Source organism: Neovison vison, chromosome 3, assembly GCF_020171115.1.
Source record: "Neovison vison isolate M4711 chromosome 3, ASM_NN_V1, whole genome shotgun sequence".
Taxonomy (NCBI): Eukaryota; Metazoa; Chordata; class Mammalia; order Carnivora; family Mustelidae; genus Neogale; species Neogale vison.
Window position 1 is genome coordinate 202959716 of NC_058093.1, and position 18174 is coordinate 202977889.

The following is an 18174-nucleotide window of genomic DNA, read 5'->3' on the forward strand; positions in this document are numbered from 1 at the left end:
GTGCGCCCACTGGCCAGCGTCTGGACACACACCGCTCAGTCTCACATACTGCTCCGGGCTCCATCTTCTGAGCCTTCCAGATGCACCACGGTGGCTCACAGGGACAGCCCCTGCCCCATCTCGTCTCATCAGTCCTGCTGCTGTGCCCCGCTGGAATGCGCCAGGAGTCAGCCTGAGGCCTGCCGGCGGCTTTACCCGCAGAGTGGGTCCCTGGCTGTGCGAGGTCGCAGCTTTGAGTTCGATGGGAACACGTGCTGTCCGGAAGACTCTTCCCCAACCTGTCTGCGTGCCCTTGTGCTCCCTCCCCAGGGCGGTGTGGCCTCAGACGCTGTCTCTGATGTGTCATTTCTTCATCGGGGTGACGTGGAGCAGCTTCTCTCAGAAACATCCACTTGCGTTTTCTCCTGCCGAGCAGACCCTGTGCCTGGGCCATCCATCTCTCAGCATCTGCCTGCGTCCCGGCGCTCCAAGTGTCCTGCTGAGTCCTTCCTGCACCGTTTATTTAAATAATTTTTTTCTGATTTGTCCCTTGTTTTCGGTTGCAGGTCCCTTGTTTCTGTGCAGACATTGCTTATATGGTAGCTGTTCGTTTTTCTCGTGGCCTCGGGCAGGCCCTTGCTTTGTTTCCCGTTCCTTGTCCACAGGCGCCGTTTACAGGGGCTGTGTTCAGCGGTGTCGTTTCCCCTTGAAGGAGCCGGAAGCGAGTGTGGATGGGGAGGGAGTTGCTGGGGCCCACACAGCAGGACAGCCGCGGCGCTCAGCATGGGCCCCGTGTCCCCAGTGGTGCCCGCGGTCGGACCCCATCTGACCCAGAGTGTGGGAGTGCACTGGGGATACCCTGGCTTTGCGTAGACGCTTGCAGCGTGCCCTAGAGAGCCCACCAGACAGGCACGAGCCGTGGGGATTGTGCTTGGGGGCCGCCACACAAGGGGACATGCGGAGAGCCCCCACACACAGGCTTCCTGGCCCCTCCCAGGTCCCGTGCTGAGCCTCCATGGGGTGTTGGCTGCAAGGCGGGTCCCAGGACATGGGCTGTGTGGTGGGATGCATCTGACATTCTGCCACCGCTGAGCCCGCGTGCCAGCTCCAGGCGGTCGTGCTCTGTGGGATGGGAGAGGTAGCCACAGCACCCCTGCCCTCCCGGTCTGTGCCCCCCGCCCAACACACTGCCCTCCTGCTCCACACGGGACGGCTTCCACACAGTCCGCCCAGAGGACACTGCCATCGGCTTTGGGTCAAGAGTTTTTTCTGTTTAGAAAGATTGTCTCATGATGAATTTGCGGTATTTTTACTGGATTTTTAAAAATACTTTATTTATTTGACAGAGGTCACAAGCAGCAGAGAGGCAGGCAGAGAGAGAGGAGGAAGCAGGCTCCCTGCTGAGCAGAGAGCCCCAATGCAGGGCTCGATCCCAGGACTGACCCTGAGAACATGACCTGAGCCGAAGGCAGAGGCTCAACCCACTGAGCCACCCAGGCGCCCTTTACTGGATTTATTTTTAAGGCTCTTAAAAATGGGCCAGTAAAATTGTTCTCCAAAACCTCCTGCTGCCTGTTTGCAGCACGGCCCGATGCTCCGGCAGATTTCCGGAACAGTCCGGAGCTGCTGGGAGGGCCCCTGACGGAGCAGCACGGAGCCGGCGGGCGGTGGGAAGGACCCGGAACACGGGCGCTCCAGCAGGCGCTTTCCAGCAGCACTGGGGGGTTGGCGTGAGCGACCCGTTCACCTTGGTGCACTCTCCCCGTGCCCCTGCACAGACACAGGCAGACCTGCTCTTGGCTGCCCAGCCCCTCCTGCGCCGTCCTCACACCCCAGGGGGCGCGTCACCCGCCAGCCTCCTCCCTGGCTGGGGTGACCGTTGCCTTGGAGCGATTTTGTATCTGACCGTGAACCTGTCCCGTGGCGTCTTCTTTTTTATTTTTTTTTTTAAGATTTTATTTATTTGTCAGAGACAGGGAGAGAGAGCGAGCACAAGCAGACAGAGAGGCAGGCAGAGGCAGAGGGAGAAGCAGGCTCCCTGCCAAACAAGGATCCCGATGTGGGACTCGATCCCAGGATGCTGGGATCATGACCTGAGCCGAAGGCAGCCGCTTAACCCACTGAGCCACCCAGGCGTCCCTGGTGGTGTCTTTTTTTTTTTTTTTTTACCCTTATGAAATAGAAATTTATGAGAATTCAGAGAGGTAGATGTTAAGGACTGACAAAAGTAAAAATTTATATAGTATGGCACATGTTACAGGGATAAGCTTTTTGTACAGGCTTCAAATTTAGTTCTCCTTTGAATAGTCACTGGTTCATGAAAAGTGGTCTAGAAAACCATCCCAAAGATTCATTTTACTACAAAAAGGAACAGACTTTCTGTGGTCTGAATGGGTTCGTACTTGAAGACACACCAGTTAGCAGGGGGTCGTGTTGGGCATTCTGCAGACAGAATTGTTTCAGATCTGCAGCTGCCTGGGAAACCTTCACGCGGTTGAGCCCGGCTTCCAGCCGGAGCTGTTGAACCACTTTCTTCATAGCGGCAACGCTGGAGGAACCAGACATGGCGCTCTCAGGAGTGGGGCAGATTTTCGTGCGTGCGTGGATCTGTCCGTTTGTGGGTCCGCGAGGCCAGAAGGTGGGGCAGCGCGGCAGGGTGACCGGTGGTGTCTTCTTAATGAACGTTGCGGCACAGCTGTCGACGTGCATGAGAGCGAGGGCCACCCAGCACAGCGCTCTGCGGTGGGCCTGACCCAGCGTGGCCCACGCGTCGCGATGTGGGGGCTGGAGTGGGCCGCAGCCTGCAGATCACCTTCCCTTCTGCCCGTCCCCCACCGGCGGCATCTTCAGTCCTGTGGGCTCGAGCCCAGTGCCGCAGGACCTCCTGCAAGGCACCCCGAGCGCCCCAGTGGTTCCCGGCCCAGGGGACGGGCAGCCGTGCGAGCCCATGGATCCCAGGAGCGGCAGTGCTTCTTGGGCTTTTCCAAGGGTCAGGATCCAAGCTCTGGCCCAGGCTTTCGGGGGGCGCGGCACAGCACAGCCCGCAGGCGGGAGTGGACAAAACCCGTGGGGACAGGCCAGCCCCCCCCAGGACATTGGGCGCTGCTGTCCAAAGAAGGTGGGAAGGACGCAGGCTTCCAAGAACCAGCGGTTCACCCCGTCATCCAAGAAACCAGAAGGTCTCCACAAGCTGCTCAGCCTTCACAGGACGTGCAGGGCAGACGGCCGACACCGTCTCTCTGTCTTAAGCAGTACGTGAGGTTGGCGTCAGGTGGGCTGAGCAGAGAAGGCGAGCGAGGGGGCGTCTCTTGAGGCGCTGACACAGGGATGGCAACCTGCTAGAGGTAACGCGGTCCGCAGGGGTCTGGGGGCACTGCGGGCTTCTGGGCTGCTGGTGCAAAGGTCCTGAGGTAGTAATGTGCCTGAGTGACAGGGAGAAGCAGAAGGGCGGGGGATCCAGCCAGTTTAGGGGAGAGGGTGGGGATGAGTAGCCTGGCCAGGACCCGCAGACCAGACGAGGAGCTGCGATCTGTCTCCTGAGTGCAAGGGGACGCCCCTGACAGGTGAGGCAGAGGGCCCCATCCCTGCTCACGTACGGAAGGCGGCCTTGACTGCGACTAAGCAGGGCAAGGTGTGTGCAGGGGCAGGTAGGAGGTGTGACAGTGTCCAGGCCACCGTCCCAAACCGCAGGACCCCACTGTCTCAGCTCTGGGGTTTGAGGTCCTCATGCGGGCTACACGGTGGCTCCCACTGGATGCTCTGGGGGAGATGCCCCCTTGGTTGCTCCCTCCGCTCCCCCTTCTCAGGACATAGTCCTGGACTCGGGACTCCCCTACCCCACCCCCCGCGCCGGGGAAGCCGGACGGTCCCCTCTTGGGATCCTTAAGTGTGCTTCCATCTGCAGCGCCCTTTTCCCAGATCAGCTCACGTTCTCAGGTTGGGGCGGACGTAAATCTGGGGGAACACCGTTTGCCACACTTCAGGGGCTCTAAAGGAAACCCCGAGACCCCAGAGTAGTTGCTGTCGCTCCCAGGAGCACTGGGCTGAGCAGGGTGTGGGGAGAGAGTCGCCCCGCGCTGCCGTGCTCCTCCAGGCGCCAGTTAGGAAGCGCCTGTCGCGTGGGCCTTGTCTCCCGGCCCCTAGACGACACCCCCAGACGCGTCTCCCTGGTCCCCAGATGACACCCCCCGAGCCCATCTCCCCACCAGCACGGTGTTCACTGGACGCTCGTCCTGTTGCGTGCCCTCAGTGGAACAGCGGTTATCTGTGTCGCCCACAAGCTGGAAACCAAAGGCGCACCCTAAAGCAGCGCGTCCTGGCTGGCCGCAGCACTCTTGCTTCTGGAAGTCGTTCGACATCCCCGCGCCACTCAGACCTGACAGCCCACAGAAACTTGGCTTGGGCGCCTGGGTGGCTCAGTGGGTTAAGCCGCTGCCTTCGGCTCAGGTCATGATCTCAGGGTCCTGGGATCGAGTCCCGCATCGGGCTCTCTGCTCAGCAGGGAGCCTGCTTCCTCCTCTCTCTCTCTGCCTGCCTCTCTGCCTACTTGTGATCTCTCTCTGTCAAATAAATAAATAAAATCTTTAAAAAAAAAAAAAAGAAACTTGGCTTTTTGCAGCTCGCCAAGGTGCAGCTCATGCAGCGGGGTCCTGAGTGCAGGAGTCACGGGATAGGGACATGGCAGCTCTGGGGCCTGGAGCCACCCTGACAACTCCTTCCCTGGGGGTGAGCGCACCTGCATGGCATCAGCGTCCGTCCCCCGCTGTTGGATTCCAGAACATTCCACCTCCCCCAGAAGAGCAGTCGCTCCCCACCCATCCCCCAACGTCTGGTGACCCGTCTGTCGGCTGTGGACATGTCACATTGGCCCAACCCACGGTGGGTGCACCCCCTCCCGGGGGGCCATCCACAGGCCGGTGCTGCTTGCGCTCTGCGGGCCTGAACGACCAGCAGAGACCCTCCCACTCTGTAGCTCCACGGTTCTTTTTAAATTGGGGGACGCTCGGTTCCCCCCAGCGGACGGTGGCTGCAAGGACCCACCCAATGGGGTCCAGGCCGTGGGGAGGAGAGGTCGGCCTGATGCAAAGAGGGACTGTGGAGCTCCTGGGGGACACGACCTGGGCACGGGGACCAGCCCCGGGGCAGAGGTGTGGCAGGGCGTGAGGAGCCGGCTGTGTCTCCAAGCACAGCGAGACACCAACGGGGACCCTGACTCCCACGGCCACCTCACCCGAGCCCTCCGCGCCGGACCCCACTCCCTGACCTCACACCCGCCCTCTGGGCTGAACTGGCCCCCACTCTGACCCCTGTACCACGGCATGTGACTGCATGCGCAGGGGGACAGGTGACGTGTGGTCCCCCAGGCCGGCCCACAGGACTGAGTCCCCGCGGAGAGAAGAGCAGGGCGCAGACACGCACCGCACCGCGCAGGATCCCTGAGGACGGGAGCCATGACAGTGCCTGCAGCCCTGGGGTGTGCCAGGGAGAGGCCAGCCCACCGCTGGGGACGGAAGCTGTGCCGCGCCTGGACAGGGGCCCTGCACCTCCGGACAGTGAGAAGCACACACACAAATAGGGGGCTGGTACAGCCAGAGGCCGGTGAGGTCGTCCCCATGGTGGCGGTGTCACGGAGCTGCTCTCACCAGCCCTGAGGGCCCCCTTGCCCCTCCAGCCCCTGGCTCAGCGCCCGAGCCCAGAGCAAAGATGGGGGTGGAAGGTCTGGGACCGCCCTGGTCCTCCCAATCCTGTCCCCTCCGCTGCCCCTTCCCCGCCCTTCCCCCACTTGCCCTCTCTTTTTCCTCCCCTCACCTCCCCCTTCCTTCTCCCCCCTCCTCTTCTCTTCCTTCGCTCTTTTCCCCCTCTGCCTCCCCCTTCCTCCCTCCCGCTCCTCTTCTCCCCTGCTCCCCCTCCCCTCTCTCCCTCCCCCCAACCCCTGCCAGGAAATGTCTTGCTTGAGTGGGCAGAGGGACCCAGCAAAGCCGGCTCCGAAGTCATCACATGAGTCCTCGGGCCCATCTGCTCGTGAAAGCGGCCACAAAGGCGTGCTCTGTCTAGAGAGGAGGGCAGTGCCTCCCTGGGACTAGAGTCACAGTTTCAGGATATATTTTGATTTTTTTTTTTTAAGGTCTATTTGTTGGGACGCCTGGGTGGCTCAATCAGTTGGGCGTCTGCCTTTGGCTCAGGTCATGATCCCCGGGATTCTGGGGTGAGCCCCGCGTCCAGCCCGGTGTTGAGTTTCCCACTCGGTTTCCTGCCCCTCCCCCACTCGCTCCTTCCCTCCTTCTCTCTCCCTCCCTCCCTCCCTTTCTCATGTGCTGTCTCTCTCTCAAATAAAAAAATGAAATCTTTAAAAGAAAAAAAAGATCTATTAAATAGAAGGTGCATGCCAGTGCATGCTTGTGCGAGAGCGGCTAGGGTAGGGGATACAGAGGGAGAGCGGAAATCAGGGGTCCACGCCTAACCGATGGAGCCCCCCAAGTGCCCCTTACGGACATGTTTTAACATCGCCTCCCCCTCTGATCCCACTGCCCGGCCTCCACCCCCTTGGCTCCTCTGACACAGAGGCTGCCCCAAGGACTGGGCACGGGCTCAGTGCCTCAGCTGAGCTGACCATCCATGTCCTGTTGCTGTCCTGCCCGTCCCCACTGCCACCCTGTTCGACAAGTAAGGGTTCTCGTGGCCACTGTGGCACCGAGCACACGCTCACTGGCATAGACACAGTCGGGCTCTCACGGCCCCGAGGCCAGCAGACGGAGCTCAGCTTTGCCGGAGTGGAAGCAGGTGCCCGCGGGGCTCTGGGGCTACTGGCCATCAGGGACGCCCGCATCCCCAGCTGCTGACTCACTCTGGCCACTGCTTCCTTTGTCCCGTGACCTGCTGCCTCCTGTAAGTCCCCTGGTCAGGACACTGGGCCACCAGACCCTCCAGGACAGTCGCATCCCAAGATCCTTGACTTGATCACTGGACTTTGCAGCCAGTTTGGCCACATGAGGGACCGCACTCTGGGATCCTGGGGGTTGGGACATGGCATCTGTGTTCCGCACTTTGCCTGCGTGATTCGTGTCCCCACACAAGGGCAGGGTCTCAAGGCCCAGCCCCAGCGCCCTGCTAGAGTGAAGGCAGGGGCCCTGCCTAAGGGCGCCACCTACCCTGGAAGCCCCGGTCTTGGAGGAGAGCCCCTCCTTGAGTAAGTCTGCCTTTTGCATCCAACACACGTAGTTAACACTTCTCTTGTTCTCACTTTACTGATTTTCAGTTACACAAGCAAACCAGAAATAGCTGCTCCCGGTAGGAGGGTAAAGCAGGCTGAGAAGCTGAAGGCCTTGCCCCGCCCCCAGCCTTGTGCCCAGGGTCCTCCCCCGTCCCTCCAGCAGATCCCAGGCGGAGGATCCCAGGGACAGAGAACCCGCCCGGGGTGTTAGGAACGGGCAGGGCAAAAGGAGCCCCTGAAAGGTGGCGTCCCTGTAGGGGGCAGGTCACATGCGAGGGCCTGGGGCATCTCCCAGCGCCACTCCTGGGCCTGACACTCAGGGCCCAGGACAGAGAGTGGCAGGGGCAGCGCCCAGTGGAGGACATGGGTAGAACGCGGGCCTGAGGCTGCTCCCTGCCCTCCTGCCTGGAGTCCTCACCGCACGCTGGAGTGGGTTCTCTCCAGAACTTTCCCTCTCACACACACAGAGCCCAGGAAAGCTGCAGCTTCCATCCGTCCAGCTCAGCAAGCCCAAGCCGCCATCCCAGGGCTGTCCCTCCTTGCAGGACGTGGGCTGTGGGGGCAGCCCTGAACCAGTCGTGTGGCCCGGAGATGGTAGGGAGGGATGGGGCCATCCTGGCTTCTATGCTCCAGGTGGCTGGGGTCTGCGTCCCAAACCCCTGGGCGGACAGGGGCCAAAGGGAATTTTCTTTTTTTTTTTTTTTTTTTTAAGATTTTATTTATTTATTTGACAGAGAGAGATTACAAGTAGGCAGAGAGGCAGGCAGAGAGAGAGGAGGAAGCAGGCTCCCTGCTGAGCAGAGAGCCTGATGCGGGACTCGATCCCAGGACCCTGAGATCATGACCTGAGCCGAAGGCAGCGGCTTAACCCACTGAGCCACCCAGGCGCCCCCCAAAGGGAATTTTCTAAAGGAAATTGGAGATGCTGACACCAGAGAAAGGGAGATGCATGGCAGACGAGGCTGGATCAAGAGCTTGGAAGGATTATATCATTATATGTGCTTGTTGTTTTGTGGTTTTTTTCCCGACTTCTTTTCCCACGGTTGGTTTTTTTTTTGTTTTGTTTTGTTTTTTTTCACTTAACAAGGTGTGTGGGTGGCCCCGCTGGGGCACCCCCATCTAGTCCTTTCTTTCTGACTTCCAGGTAGTTCTGTCTTCTGGGTGTGTCTGTCCGGGGCACCTCCTGGGTCTTAGAAGAGGAGCCTGCTTCTCTCGCGGGACACACCCCCGCGCCAGCCATCACAGATCACAGGGCAATGCCCTCAGCCACGTCCTGGGCCATAGCTGGCACAAGCGACCCAACACGCTGTCCTGCTTTAGTGGGTCAGCCCTGCATGGACATGCGGGCAGCTTCTGATGGCGAACTAGTACATCCTGCCTTTGCCTTCTCGTGCAAAGATAGGAGTGTTTCTCTAGGGCAGACACCAAGAATGCTAGCCATAGAAAATGTACTTTTTAAATTTTAATAGCTGTTCCCTGATGGCCTTCCAGTAAGTCTGTACCCCACCCCCACCCCATGGCCCCAAAGTCTCCACTTCCCACACCCTGGGTGCACAATGATCTATCACTTTTCCAACATCACCCATCTGACAGTGAAAAGTGGCTGTTCATCGGTGCTTGGATTCTGTTCATGTTCAAACGCCAGAATTCAGTGGCAGCCTCAAAGAGGGAGCAGCAACTGGGGTGGCGTGGCCCCCGCCATGAAGTGACACCCCCCCAATTGTGTCCTAGCCCAGCTTCCTCAGATCTCGCCTAGGTCGCCAGCCACCGTCTAGACCCCCCTAAGGTCCACACTTATGTTTGTGCTCCTGAGGCCACGGTCACAGCTACCTCTCCTCACACCAACTGGAATGAGCCCCCACCCTGCCCCAGCATCCTGCTCCAGACCCTCAAATGCAGGAAGAACCCTTACACAACGGTAGACTGCTCCAGCCTCCCTTTCTGAGCTCCTTGATCCAGCCCTGCCTGCTGTCCATCTTTCTTAATCTGACTGCAGCACCTCCAGTTTCCTTTAGAAACCCCCTCCTTCCCATGGGCTACACCGGCAGGTCAGCTCATTTCCATCACCCGGCCACATGGCTGACTCAGGGACAAACACACAATCCACATCATCCGTGAGAGATGGCCCTGGGTCTGTGGCTTGTGGGTCTGTGTGGCTGGGCTTACACATTGGCAAGGATGTTGGCTGAAGCTGCCTGGCATCATCTTGGCTGCCGTTCAGAGAAACCTTGCCCGAGAATGAAGCCAATGCAGAAATGGAGGGAGGAGCTGAGTTCTGATCTGGTCCTTGTGCAACCTGATTCAGCCTTGCCTGCCCTCCGTGTGCTCCGGGCTGTCCCAGCCAAATAAACCCCTAAATTTTCTTTCCTTGACTAGAACCAGTTTGAGCTGGGCTCCGCCACTGGCAACCAGGTTGCCCCGATGCACATGAGCAAAATTTGAGGATGTGCCGGTGAAGGGTCAGTGTGTGCAAGGCTGCCCGTCTGCAAGGGGTCTCAGACCGTCAGTACAGAGCTGTTCCGAAGCAGGTGCAGAGTCTCCTTGCTCCGAAAGGGGCCACTGAGGCTCTAAGAGTAACCGGGAGGGATGGTGAGGGGGGGATCCTGCCTAGAAACCAGCCCTCGCCACACACCCCCAGACTGGGGGGTGGGGATCCAGCGAAAGTGCCTGGGCCTCAGTTTCCCTCACCTAGGGCCTCAATTTGACAGCAGCAGCGGGGACCAGAGGGTGAAGGGGCCGTGGCTGGGAAGCCGTTGTAGACGAGCAGGATGAGAAATCTCACTCAGGTGTGGGGACGTTTGCATCTGAACTCTGAATCTCGGAGCATTCCCCCCCCCCGCCCTGCAAATTACTTAATTTCTCTGGACCTCAGTTTCCTTGTCTGAAACATGGGAATAACCGTTCCCATCACACAGGATGCTGTGAGAAGCCAATGAGATGATAAAGGCGCCAGGCTGGACATGTGCCCCGCGCAGTCTGAGCTCCAGTAAACGTCAGCATTCCCATCCTCCCCCTAGCCCAGACCCCAGAAGACTCGCGCTCCGACAGCGCCCCGCCCCGCCCCCATGGTCGCCCCCTCCCAGCAGTCACCCCTTTCTTTCGCGGCTCAAGGGCTCCACCAGGCGTCTGCAGGGCGTGCTGCGACTGCCGCTTGGGGTGCCCAACCGTGACTGTGAATCCGGGCTCCGGGTCTGGGTCCGGGTCCACGGAACGAGAGGGTGGGCGAGGAGACCGGGTCAGCCCCCGGGGAGCGCCCCGTCGGCCCACCGCCCGCAGCCCCGAGACCGTCTAGGGACACTCGGAAATCTCCTGCCTTCCGGCCGCTGCAGCCCCAATCCCCGGTGCATGCGCGAGGCATGGGGCGCGGGTGGGGTCCGAACACCAGCGCGGGACGCGGGGCCTTTAAGGCGGTGGGCGGGGCGAGCGCTAACGGTGGTAATTAGCATATATTAGCATGCCCCGCCCCGCCGCTGGGAGGCGGTGCACCGGGCTCGGGCGGGCCGGGAGCGGCGCGCAGCAGAGCGGGGCGCACGGGCGCGGGGTGCAGGGGCGCAGAGCAGCGGAGCGGGGCGCAGTGGCGCGGGGAGCCGGACGCAGGGGCGCGGGGAGCCGGGCGTAGCGGGGCGCAGGAGCGCGGGGACCTGCACTGCCGCGCCGACGGCCCCGCGAGCGGGATGGGGAGCCGCGCTGCCCCCGGGCCCGGCCCGTCGCCCCCCCGGCCCCGGCTCCCGCCGCTGCCGTTGCTGCTGCTCGCGCTGGCGGCCAGCGGGACCTGGGGCGCGCCCGCGACCCGCGCGGAGGACCTCAGCTTCGGAGTGGTGAGTGCGCGGCTGGCGTACGGGGTCCCGCGGTTGGGGAGGACCCCGCCCGTGCCCCTCGGCTCCTGCCGGAGCTCGGGAAGCCCTGGACCCATTTCCTAGGCGGAAAGCTGAGGCCGGGGCGCTGGCTGAGCGGCTGACGCGCGCGCACCCGGGGCTGGGAAAGGGGCGCCGCGTGCCTTCCCGGCTCCTTGCGCTCGCCGCGCGCGGCAGCCGCCGGAGGCAGCGGAGGTTGAGGCTCCTGGCCCGAGCCTTTGTGCGCGGCTTGGAGCGGCCCCGAAGGGGGACCCCAGGCGAGTAGGACAGCCGTCGCAGCCGCCGGAGGCAGTGCGCCCCGCGTGCGTTCCCAGTGGGAGTGGCGGGGGGGAGGGGTGCGCACCCACCACCCAGGAAAGGTCGGGGCTGCGGAGTGTGGGCGTCCCGGAAAGCCGGTGGCTCTCGAGTTTGCTCGCTATAGGGTGTTGGGGAGCAAGAGAAGCGGCCCCCTGCCCCGGCTGGGCATGAATCTTGGCCCTGTTCCCTGTACCCTTCCGCCTCCAGGGCGGCCAGCCTTGCTCGGCCGCCCCCTGGCCCCGTCTGAGCTTGATGGGATCCCCCTTCCATTCCAGGCTCTGATGCGGCCCCACCGCCGTCCCCAGCGCCCCCTCCCGTAACACCGGCTGTCTCCCTGCCTTGGGAACCTTCCTGTCTCCCTGCCTTGGGAACCGTCCTGGGGGCGGCGGCAGTGACCTCTTCCCGCACCCCTCCCCCAGTCAGACCCCTCTGGACCCGGAGGATTGAGCTCAGACTTTATGGGTCGCCGTCCCCAGGTTCGAGAGGCCAGGGAGGGCGCGAGGGGCCGCTGGATCCGAACAATTTCTTCTGGGGCTCCCGCCCCTGCTGCTGCCCTCGCTCTGCCGAGACGCTGGGATGCAACCCGGGGCCACGGCCACCCCCCACCCCGCACAAGGCCCGCAGCGGTGTCCTGAGGGGTGCTGGCCGGACCCCTCTCCCAGCGTCGTGGGCACTTGCAGGCTGCAGGCGGGGTTCAGGCAGGCGGGGGCATTTGGATGGGGGCTGTTGGGAGTCATCCGCAGCTCCGTCGTAGACTTGGCAGGACTTGGCCACAGGTTCTGGCTGAGAAACAGGCTGGGGACACCCCCGCCCAGCTGGCCAAGTGCTCCAAGCCATCTGGGAGGGCACAGCCACGGTCCCTGCAGACAGCATCCAGATGCCTGAGGGACCCCATACTGGGCTTCCTCCCAGCCAAACTGCCCTGAAGTTGGTGTGCCTCAGTTCACGCTCTCTGGGCTCCTTTGTAGCTGGGGGCTTCCTGGACCCACTCCTGGAGCGCTTGATCAGGGGGGCAGTGGGTCTCGGGGTCCTCTTTCCCGCCCAGAAGGGCCCTGCTCCGGAGGCTAATGAGGACCCACCTCCATCCCCCATCAGTCAGGGGACGCTAGTGCCTGCCGGGCCAAGTTCATTTCTCGGATCCCCTGCAGTTCTCAAGTATTTCTCTGCCTGCCGAGAGACAGCGGGTAGGCACACTCCTCCCAGCCCTGCCTGGGCACCTCCTCGTCTCCCTCCCTGGGCTCCCCAGAGCTTCCAGGGGGATGGGGGCCAGGCAGTCCTGGGCCGAACTCTGGGGGGTGCACTGAGGGGTGGGGGGATAGGGCTCCTCAGCCTGGAGCCCCAGAGACATCAGGGCCCCCGGCATCTGGCCCTGTGGGGAAACAGCAGAGGGAAACAGCGGAGGCCCCCCACCCAGGGGAGGCAGGACTGTCCCTCCTGGTGTGGCCTTGCCTGCCCGCCTCCAGCCCCCGTTTGTGGGTGGAGGGCGGCCTCTGGCGGCCTTCTGGGGAATGACAGCTCAGAGCCCGAGACCCAGAGGTGCAGGAAGTCTGGGAGGCAGGATTTATGGGGAGGAGGGGGCTCCTTCCCGTCCACTCCGTAGACCAGCCCCCACCCCCCGCCCCGCCCCGGGCCCACTGACTCTGCACATTCAGATCTGGGGCTGCCAGGGAGGAGAAGGGCCTCTTTGTCAGTAGTGTGACCAGCTTCTGCCCGAGGTGAGCCCAGCGGGTCTGGAGCCCTGGCTGGTGTCCGGGAGAGGCCGGCCTGCCCAGCACCCCCCTGGCGTTAGTAGGAGGACAAAGACCCGGATTGAGTCCTGCTGTGCCCAGCTGGGGCCTTCAAGCACAGGACAGAGGAGTGCGCTGTGCTCCCTGGGGCTGTCCACTTGGAGTCCTACTGGGTCCCAGCTTTTCACTGTTTAATTTCTGGGAAGGTGGTAGCATAGCACAATACTCGGGCCACACGGAAGGGCCCGCGGGACAAATCCCATCTTCCCTGCCCTCCCTCTCTTCCTGAGAATCCTTCTGGAGGTGGACTGGGCCCTCAAAAGGACATGGGGACCTGGGGCCCTAATCTTTGTGGGTGATGGGCCGCTGCCCGCTGGGCTGCTGCCCGCTGCTCCACGCCGGCTGTTTTCCCTTGGAAGCCCATTCGGTGCTGGGATGTCTGGGGCTGCCCGTGCTCGGGGCTCAGCCCCTCTCGCTTCATCCGGACGTTCACACCCTGCAGCCAGCCCTGGGCACAGACATGCAGGCCGCCGCTGCTACTCTGCCAAGCCAGCAGCAGTGCTGGGAGCACTTGGCATCTGCAACCTGCTGATGAGTGGGACCTGGGCCTGAAGGGGGTGGGGCGGGGGGGCAGTGTGAAGGGGACGTCCTGTGTGTTGGCAGTCCCCTAGAGTTTCTGCTCAGCTTTCTGCTTGTAGCCACAAATTTCCCAGGGCCCCGAACCACACAGCATCTTGGCGGAGCTTGTGGTTGCTGAGTTCTGGGGTAGGTGGCCGGTGTGTGGCTGAGAATGGCCAGGAAGGGGCAAGACCCTCCCATGGCCCAGGAGGCCCCAGGAGGCCCCGCGGGGATGGGCAGGATGAGGCTGGACAGTGGCAACGCTGGTCGCCAGCCAGGACCTCAGAGCGAGTGTGAGCCCCGTGTCCCCCTCCTGGCCCAGGGGCTGATTGCAGCAGGGGTGACGGTCACTCCAGTAGGGACCAGTGGCCGGTCACCACTGGTAGGGACCAGTGGCCTCTGGGTCCCTACTCCTCGGTTTCGGCACCCAGGGGTGCCTGTGGGCCCTGCACCATCGGGATTGAGGTCACAGACCTGGCTTGGAACGGGGACTGTCCCTAGCACACCTCAGCGACAGACACCTAGGCCTGGGCCAGACTGCACTCACCCCCAGGGCAGAGAGCTAGCCTGCTTTTGTCCTGAGCCTTGGAGAGGGAAAGCTCCTGCCAGCACCCCTGTGGGAGGTTGAATTTAAATGTGAGGGACCTAAGACCCCCACCCCAACCCTCCCAAGCACCGCCCCCCCCAGGCATGCTGTCCTCCGGAGTCCTTGCCCCTCACTGTCTTTGGGGCTTCAGGCAGGTCTGAAAGAAGTCTTTGTGGGGCTTTTGTCCTTCAAGCCAGTATCCTGTGGGCAGGGCTGTGCCCTGGGGATGTGGACCAGCTGGCCTGGGGACTTAGGACGTGTTTCTTCTGATGCGGGCCCTTGACACAGGGGGTCTGGACCCAGCCCAGGGGCCCCAGGCTCCTGTCTGTGAGCCGGGGCGGCTGAGATGTTCTGGTGAGGCCTCTGCAGTCCTGTCCACCGCGCTGGCAGGGAGTAAGCGGCCTGCGTGTTGGCGATGGGGGTGGTGGAGTGAAGGCTACACAGGATTTGGGGCTTGGCAGGGGGTTTGACACCTTCCAGGGGTGTGCGCCTTCCAGGGGTGTGCACACTCTTGCCTGTCGGTGGTGGTGTGAGTTTCTAGTGAGATGCTCTGGGTGTAGGGTCTGTGCTTTGCTCACAGAGGATGAGGCATCTGCTCCCCATAAGCTGAGAGCAGTGTCCCCCGCGCACCGTCCAGCTCTCAGGAGGGGCAGAACAGAGTGGTCTGGAGGACTCACAGCCCGACTTCCCCACTAGCAGACTCAGGTCCCACTCCTTCCTGGTGGCCAGCTTCTGTAATCTGCCTCCCTCCTATAATCCACAGAACTCCCTTCTCTGTGGAACTTCCCAGGTTGCTTCCTGCCTCAGGGCCTTTGCATCTGCCATGCCCACCTCCCTGAACTTTTGTAGGGTTTGTCACCTGACCAGCTCCTCATCTTCCAGGTCTCAGCCTGCTGTCAGGCTGCCAGACACATCTTCCCTGGCCGCCATTTAATTAGTGCCTGCACCCTGTCACGTCCCCTCCTAGCACAGAGGTTATGGGAATAGGCTCTGAGGCCAGACCCCCGGGCTCCAGTCCCAGCCCTGCCCCGTGCTGCGAGGTGACTGTGGGTGCGTGTCCTAATCTCTCTAGACTCTGTGTCGCCATCTGTAAAATGGGGATAATGGTGCCCGCCTCACTAGATTCATTTAGCAAGTCCTCACGTAGTGTCTGCTGTGCACCAGGCATGGACTGGACACGGCAGGCGATGTGCCCCGGCCTCGCGGAGCTCTGCCCTGAGGGGCGTCACAAGCACTGAGCGGTTGTTCTCGGTGACTGCTGGCTGATGGGATCACTTCTGCTACAGATGGTCACACACGACACGTCCCAGTCCGGTGTCACTGTTGCTGTTTGCTTGCTCCCCGTTATTGTGTCCTAGGACACTGTCTGGGCCTGGAGCCCTATCTGCAGGGTGGACTCTCCACGGCCCTCACTGTCCCCAGGGTGCCCGGCCCCACCCGCGCCCAGCCTGGGAGAGACAGATGGCGGGACAGGGAACAGGGGGCTGTCGGGGGGGGTACCTAGGAGCATCCCCACGGGGAAGACACTGGGATTGACACTGGGGCTTGCGTCCCCGCCAGCCTCCCGCCATCAGCTCCCAGAGGAGGACAAGCACCGGGGTTCCCGTCTGAGGACCTCTCGGGTTATTCCCCTTCAGGATCTGTAACGGCCCCCGTGGCAAAACAAGCCAGACAGGGACAGCGCCAGACCACCTCTCCGGGCTCTGCTGCTGGCTGGACATGTGACGGGGGTGGGGGCGCACACCTCTCGGGGGCTGAGTGGAGGTGATGGGCACGCTGCCCCCCAATGGGTGCCAAGTGGAGGTGTGCCAGGCGGGCAGTGAGCTGGCACTGTGTGGGTTCCGGCCGGGCTCTGCTCTGCATCCTCTGAGTGTTGGGGGCCTGAGGGTGCTCCGAAGCCACTGCCTGCCAGCCCCATGGCTCCTGAGCCACACTGTGGTGGGGAGGGGGTTTGGCATCTGCACACAGCGCGGCCCCAAGGCAGCCTCTGAGCCTGGGTTCCATCATCTGAGCAGAGCTGCAAATGCTAACGACACCTGCTCTTTGTGCCCCGCCCCCCAGAGGCTGGGGGTCCAGCTGGAGATGGGCCGTGCAGGGGAAGGGCCCACGGGTCAGCCATCCATGGCCCAGCCATCCACGGCCATGGTCCCTGGCACACCTACAGGCTCCCAGGCCCGGCTCCAGGGGATCATGGTCTCCTGGTCACCACAGGCTTTATAAAGGCCCCACCTGTGACCTGTGTGTGGGGACGACAGCGGCCACATGGTGGGCCAGTGGGGAGGACCACACGAGACCTTGCACACAGTAAGCACTTCTTGTTTGTGGGCTTGGTGAGTCACAAGACAGCACGGGCACTGGGGCTGGGCTTTCCTGGTGCCCACCTGCTGGGGCTTCCCTGAGACTCTGAAGAGTGGGGAGGGCAGTTAGACCCGTTGGCAATGTAGCTGGATGCCTGGTATTAACTGTGATGAGCACACAGGGAAAGATTAAAAGCCCAGAGGCCTGGGGCCGCGTGGGCAAACCGGGAAAGGCCGGCCTGATGTACTTCCCCGTGTCCTGCCAGGGCCTGGCACCAGGCACCATGACCCCAGCCTCAGTTTCCCCGTCTGGGTAACGGCTCAGCTCAGGGGTCCCTAGGCGGAGGCAGAGCTCGTCTCGTTGGCTGTTGGGGATCCTCCCGGCTGGGGCAGCAGCTGCAGAGTTGGGGCACCCCTGCTTCTCTCTTCCCCTCCTCTTTCCCTTCTGTCCCCACGGCCTTCTGGAAGGTTCACCTCCGCTGCTGCAGCCTGGTTGCCCTGGAGACGCTGTCGCCGTGGCGACGGCGCAGGGAGGGCGGGGTGGGCGCAGAGGGAGGGGCCGCCTGGGCGTGCACCCCGAGGGCTCGGTGGCGACTGGGGGGTGCCGGGACGCCCGGGGGTGGGGTGGGGACGGGATCCTGCGGCGGGTGCCCGCGAGGAGGAGGCAGGAGCAGCCTCTCGCCCCTGCTGCAACCCCCCCCCCGCCACTCCCACCCGAGAACCGGTGCAGCGCGCTGGCCCGGCGGCCCGCGTAACGCCCCCGCCGCTCGCACCCGTTAGTTTCCCCCGCCTCAAAATGTAGCGCTGCTGCCCCCGGGGGGAGAAAAAGGAAGCGGGGCCATTTGGGAATTTGCCAGGCTCCTCCCCAGACGGAGGTGAGCTGGCAGGTCGAGGGAGCCGGGTCTTAGCCGCCCCCTCTCCCCGAGGACCCCTTATTGCCTCTGCAGGGGCCACTGAGCCTCCCCGCCACATAGGGCTTTCGGGTTCCAGACACTTGGGCCTCCACCGTGGAACTGGCCTGGGCAGGGACCCCACGGGCTGGCAGGCCCAGTGCCATCCCCCTGGCCACCCGAGGGCGCAACGGCCACCAGCGTCCCCCCACACCCACCAGGGACTTATCCTGCTCTCAGATTCCTCCTTAGGATCTCCTCTGGCCAGCTGGTGGGGTGCTCCCACCCTCCCACCCTGCACTGTCCAGGAATGGACCCAGAAGCCTCGCCCCCAGGACCGCAGGGGCCTCTAGGGGCCCCAGGGAGGAGACAGCTGGGGCTTCAGGGGGGACTGCTCTGTGATGCTGATGTCGTCAGGAGGACCCACGGAGGGGGGAAGTGGGAAGTGTGATTGAGGACACGGTCACCCCCAGCCCTTGCCTGCGGGTGGGGGCTCCCTGGCCAGCCCCTCAGGTTCGGCCCCATCTCAGGGCCCTGCACTACGGGGGTGCCGCAGGCTGCAGTGTTCCCAGGGCTGGGGCAAGTGGGGGTGGACACTGACCTTGGAGGCAGCCAGCCCTGTCCAGGGCCGTGCCTGCACTCAGCTGCCCCTTCTTCTGCAAGTTAACCTGGGCTGGCCACTCGGACTGGCGGCTAAAGCCTGCTTTTCAGCATTG

The 18174-nt window shown here is 62.7% G+C and overlaps 1 protein-coding gene across 1 annotated transcript; it reads right to left on the bottom strand.

Moving 5' to 3' along the window:
• Positions 1–2122: 2122 nt before the first annotated feature.
• Positions 2123–2576, bottom strand: LOC122901985 (guanine nucleotide-binding protein G(I)/G(S)/G(O) subunit gamma-5). Its single transcript, XM_044241026.1, has one exon. It carries the CDS (start codon positions 2542–2544, stop codon positions 2338–2340), a length of 207 nt encoding a protein of 68 aa, XP_044096961.1. The 5' UTR covers positions 2545–2576; the 3' UTR covers positions 2123–2337.
• Positions 2577–18174: the final 15598 nt, after the last annotated feature.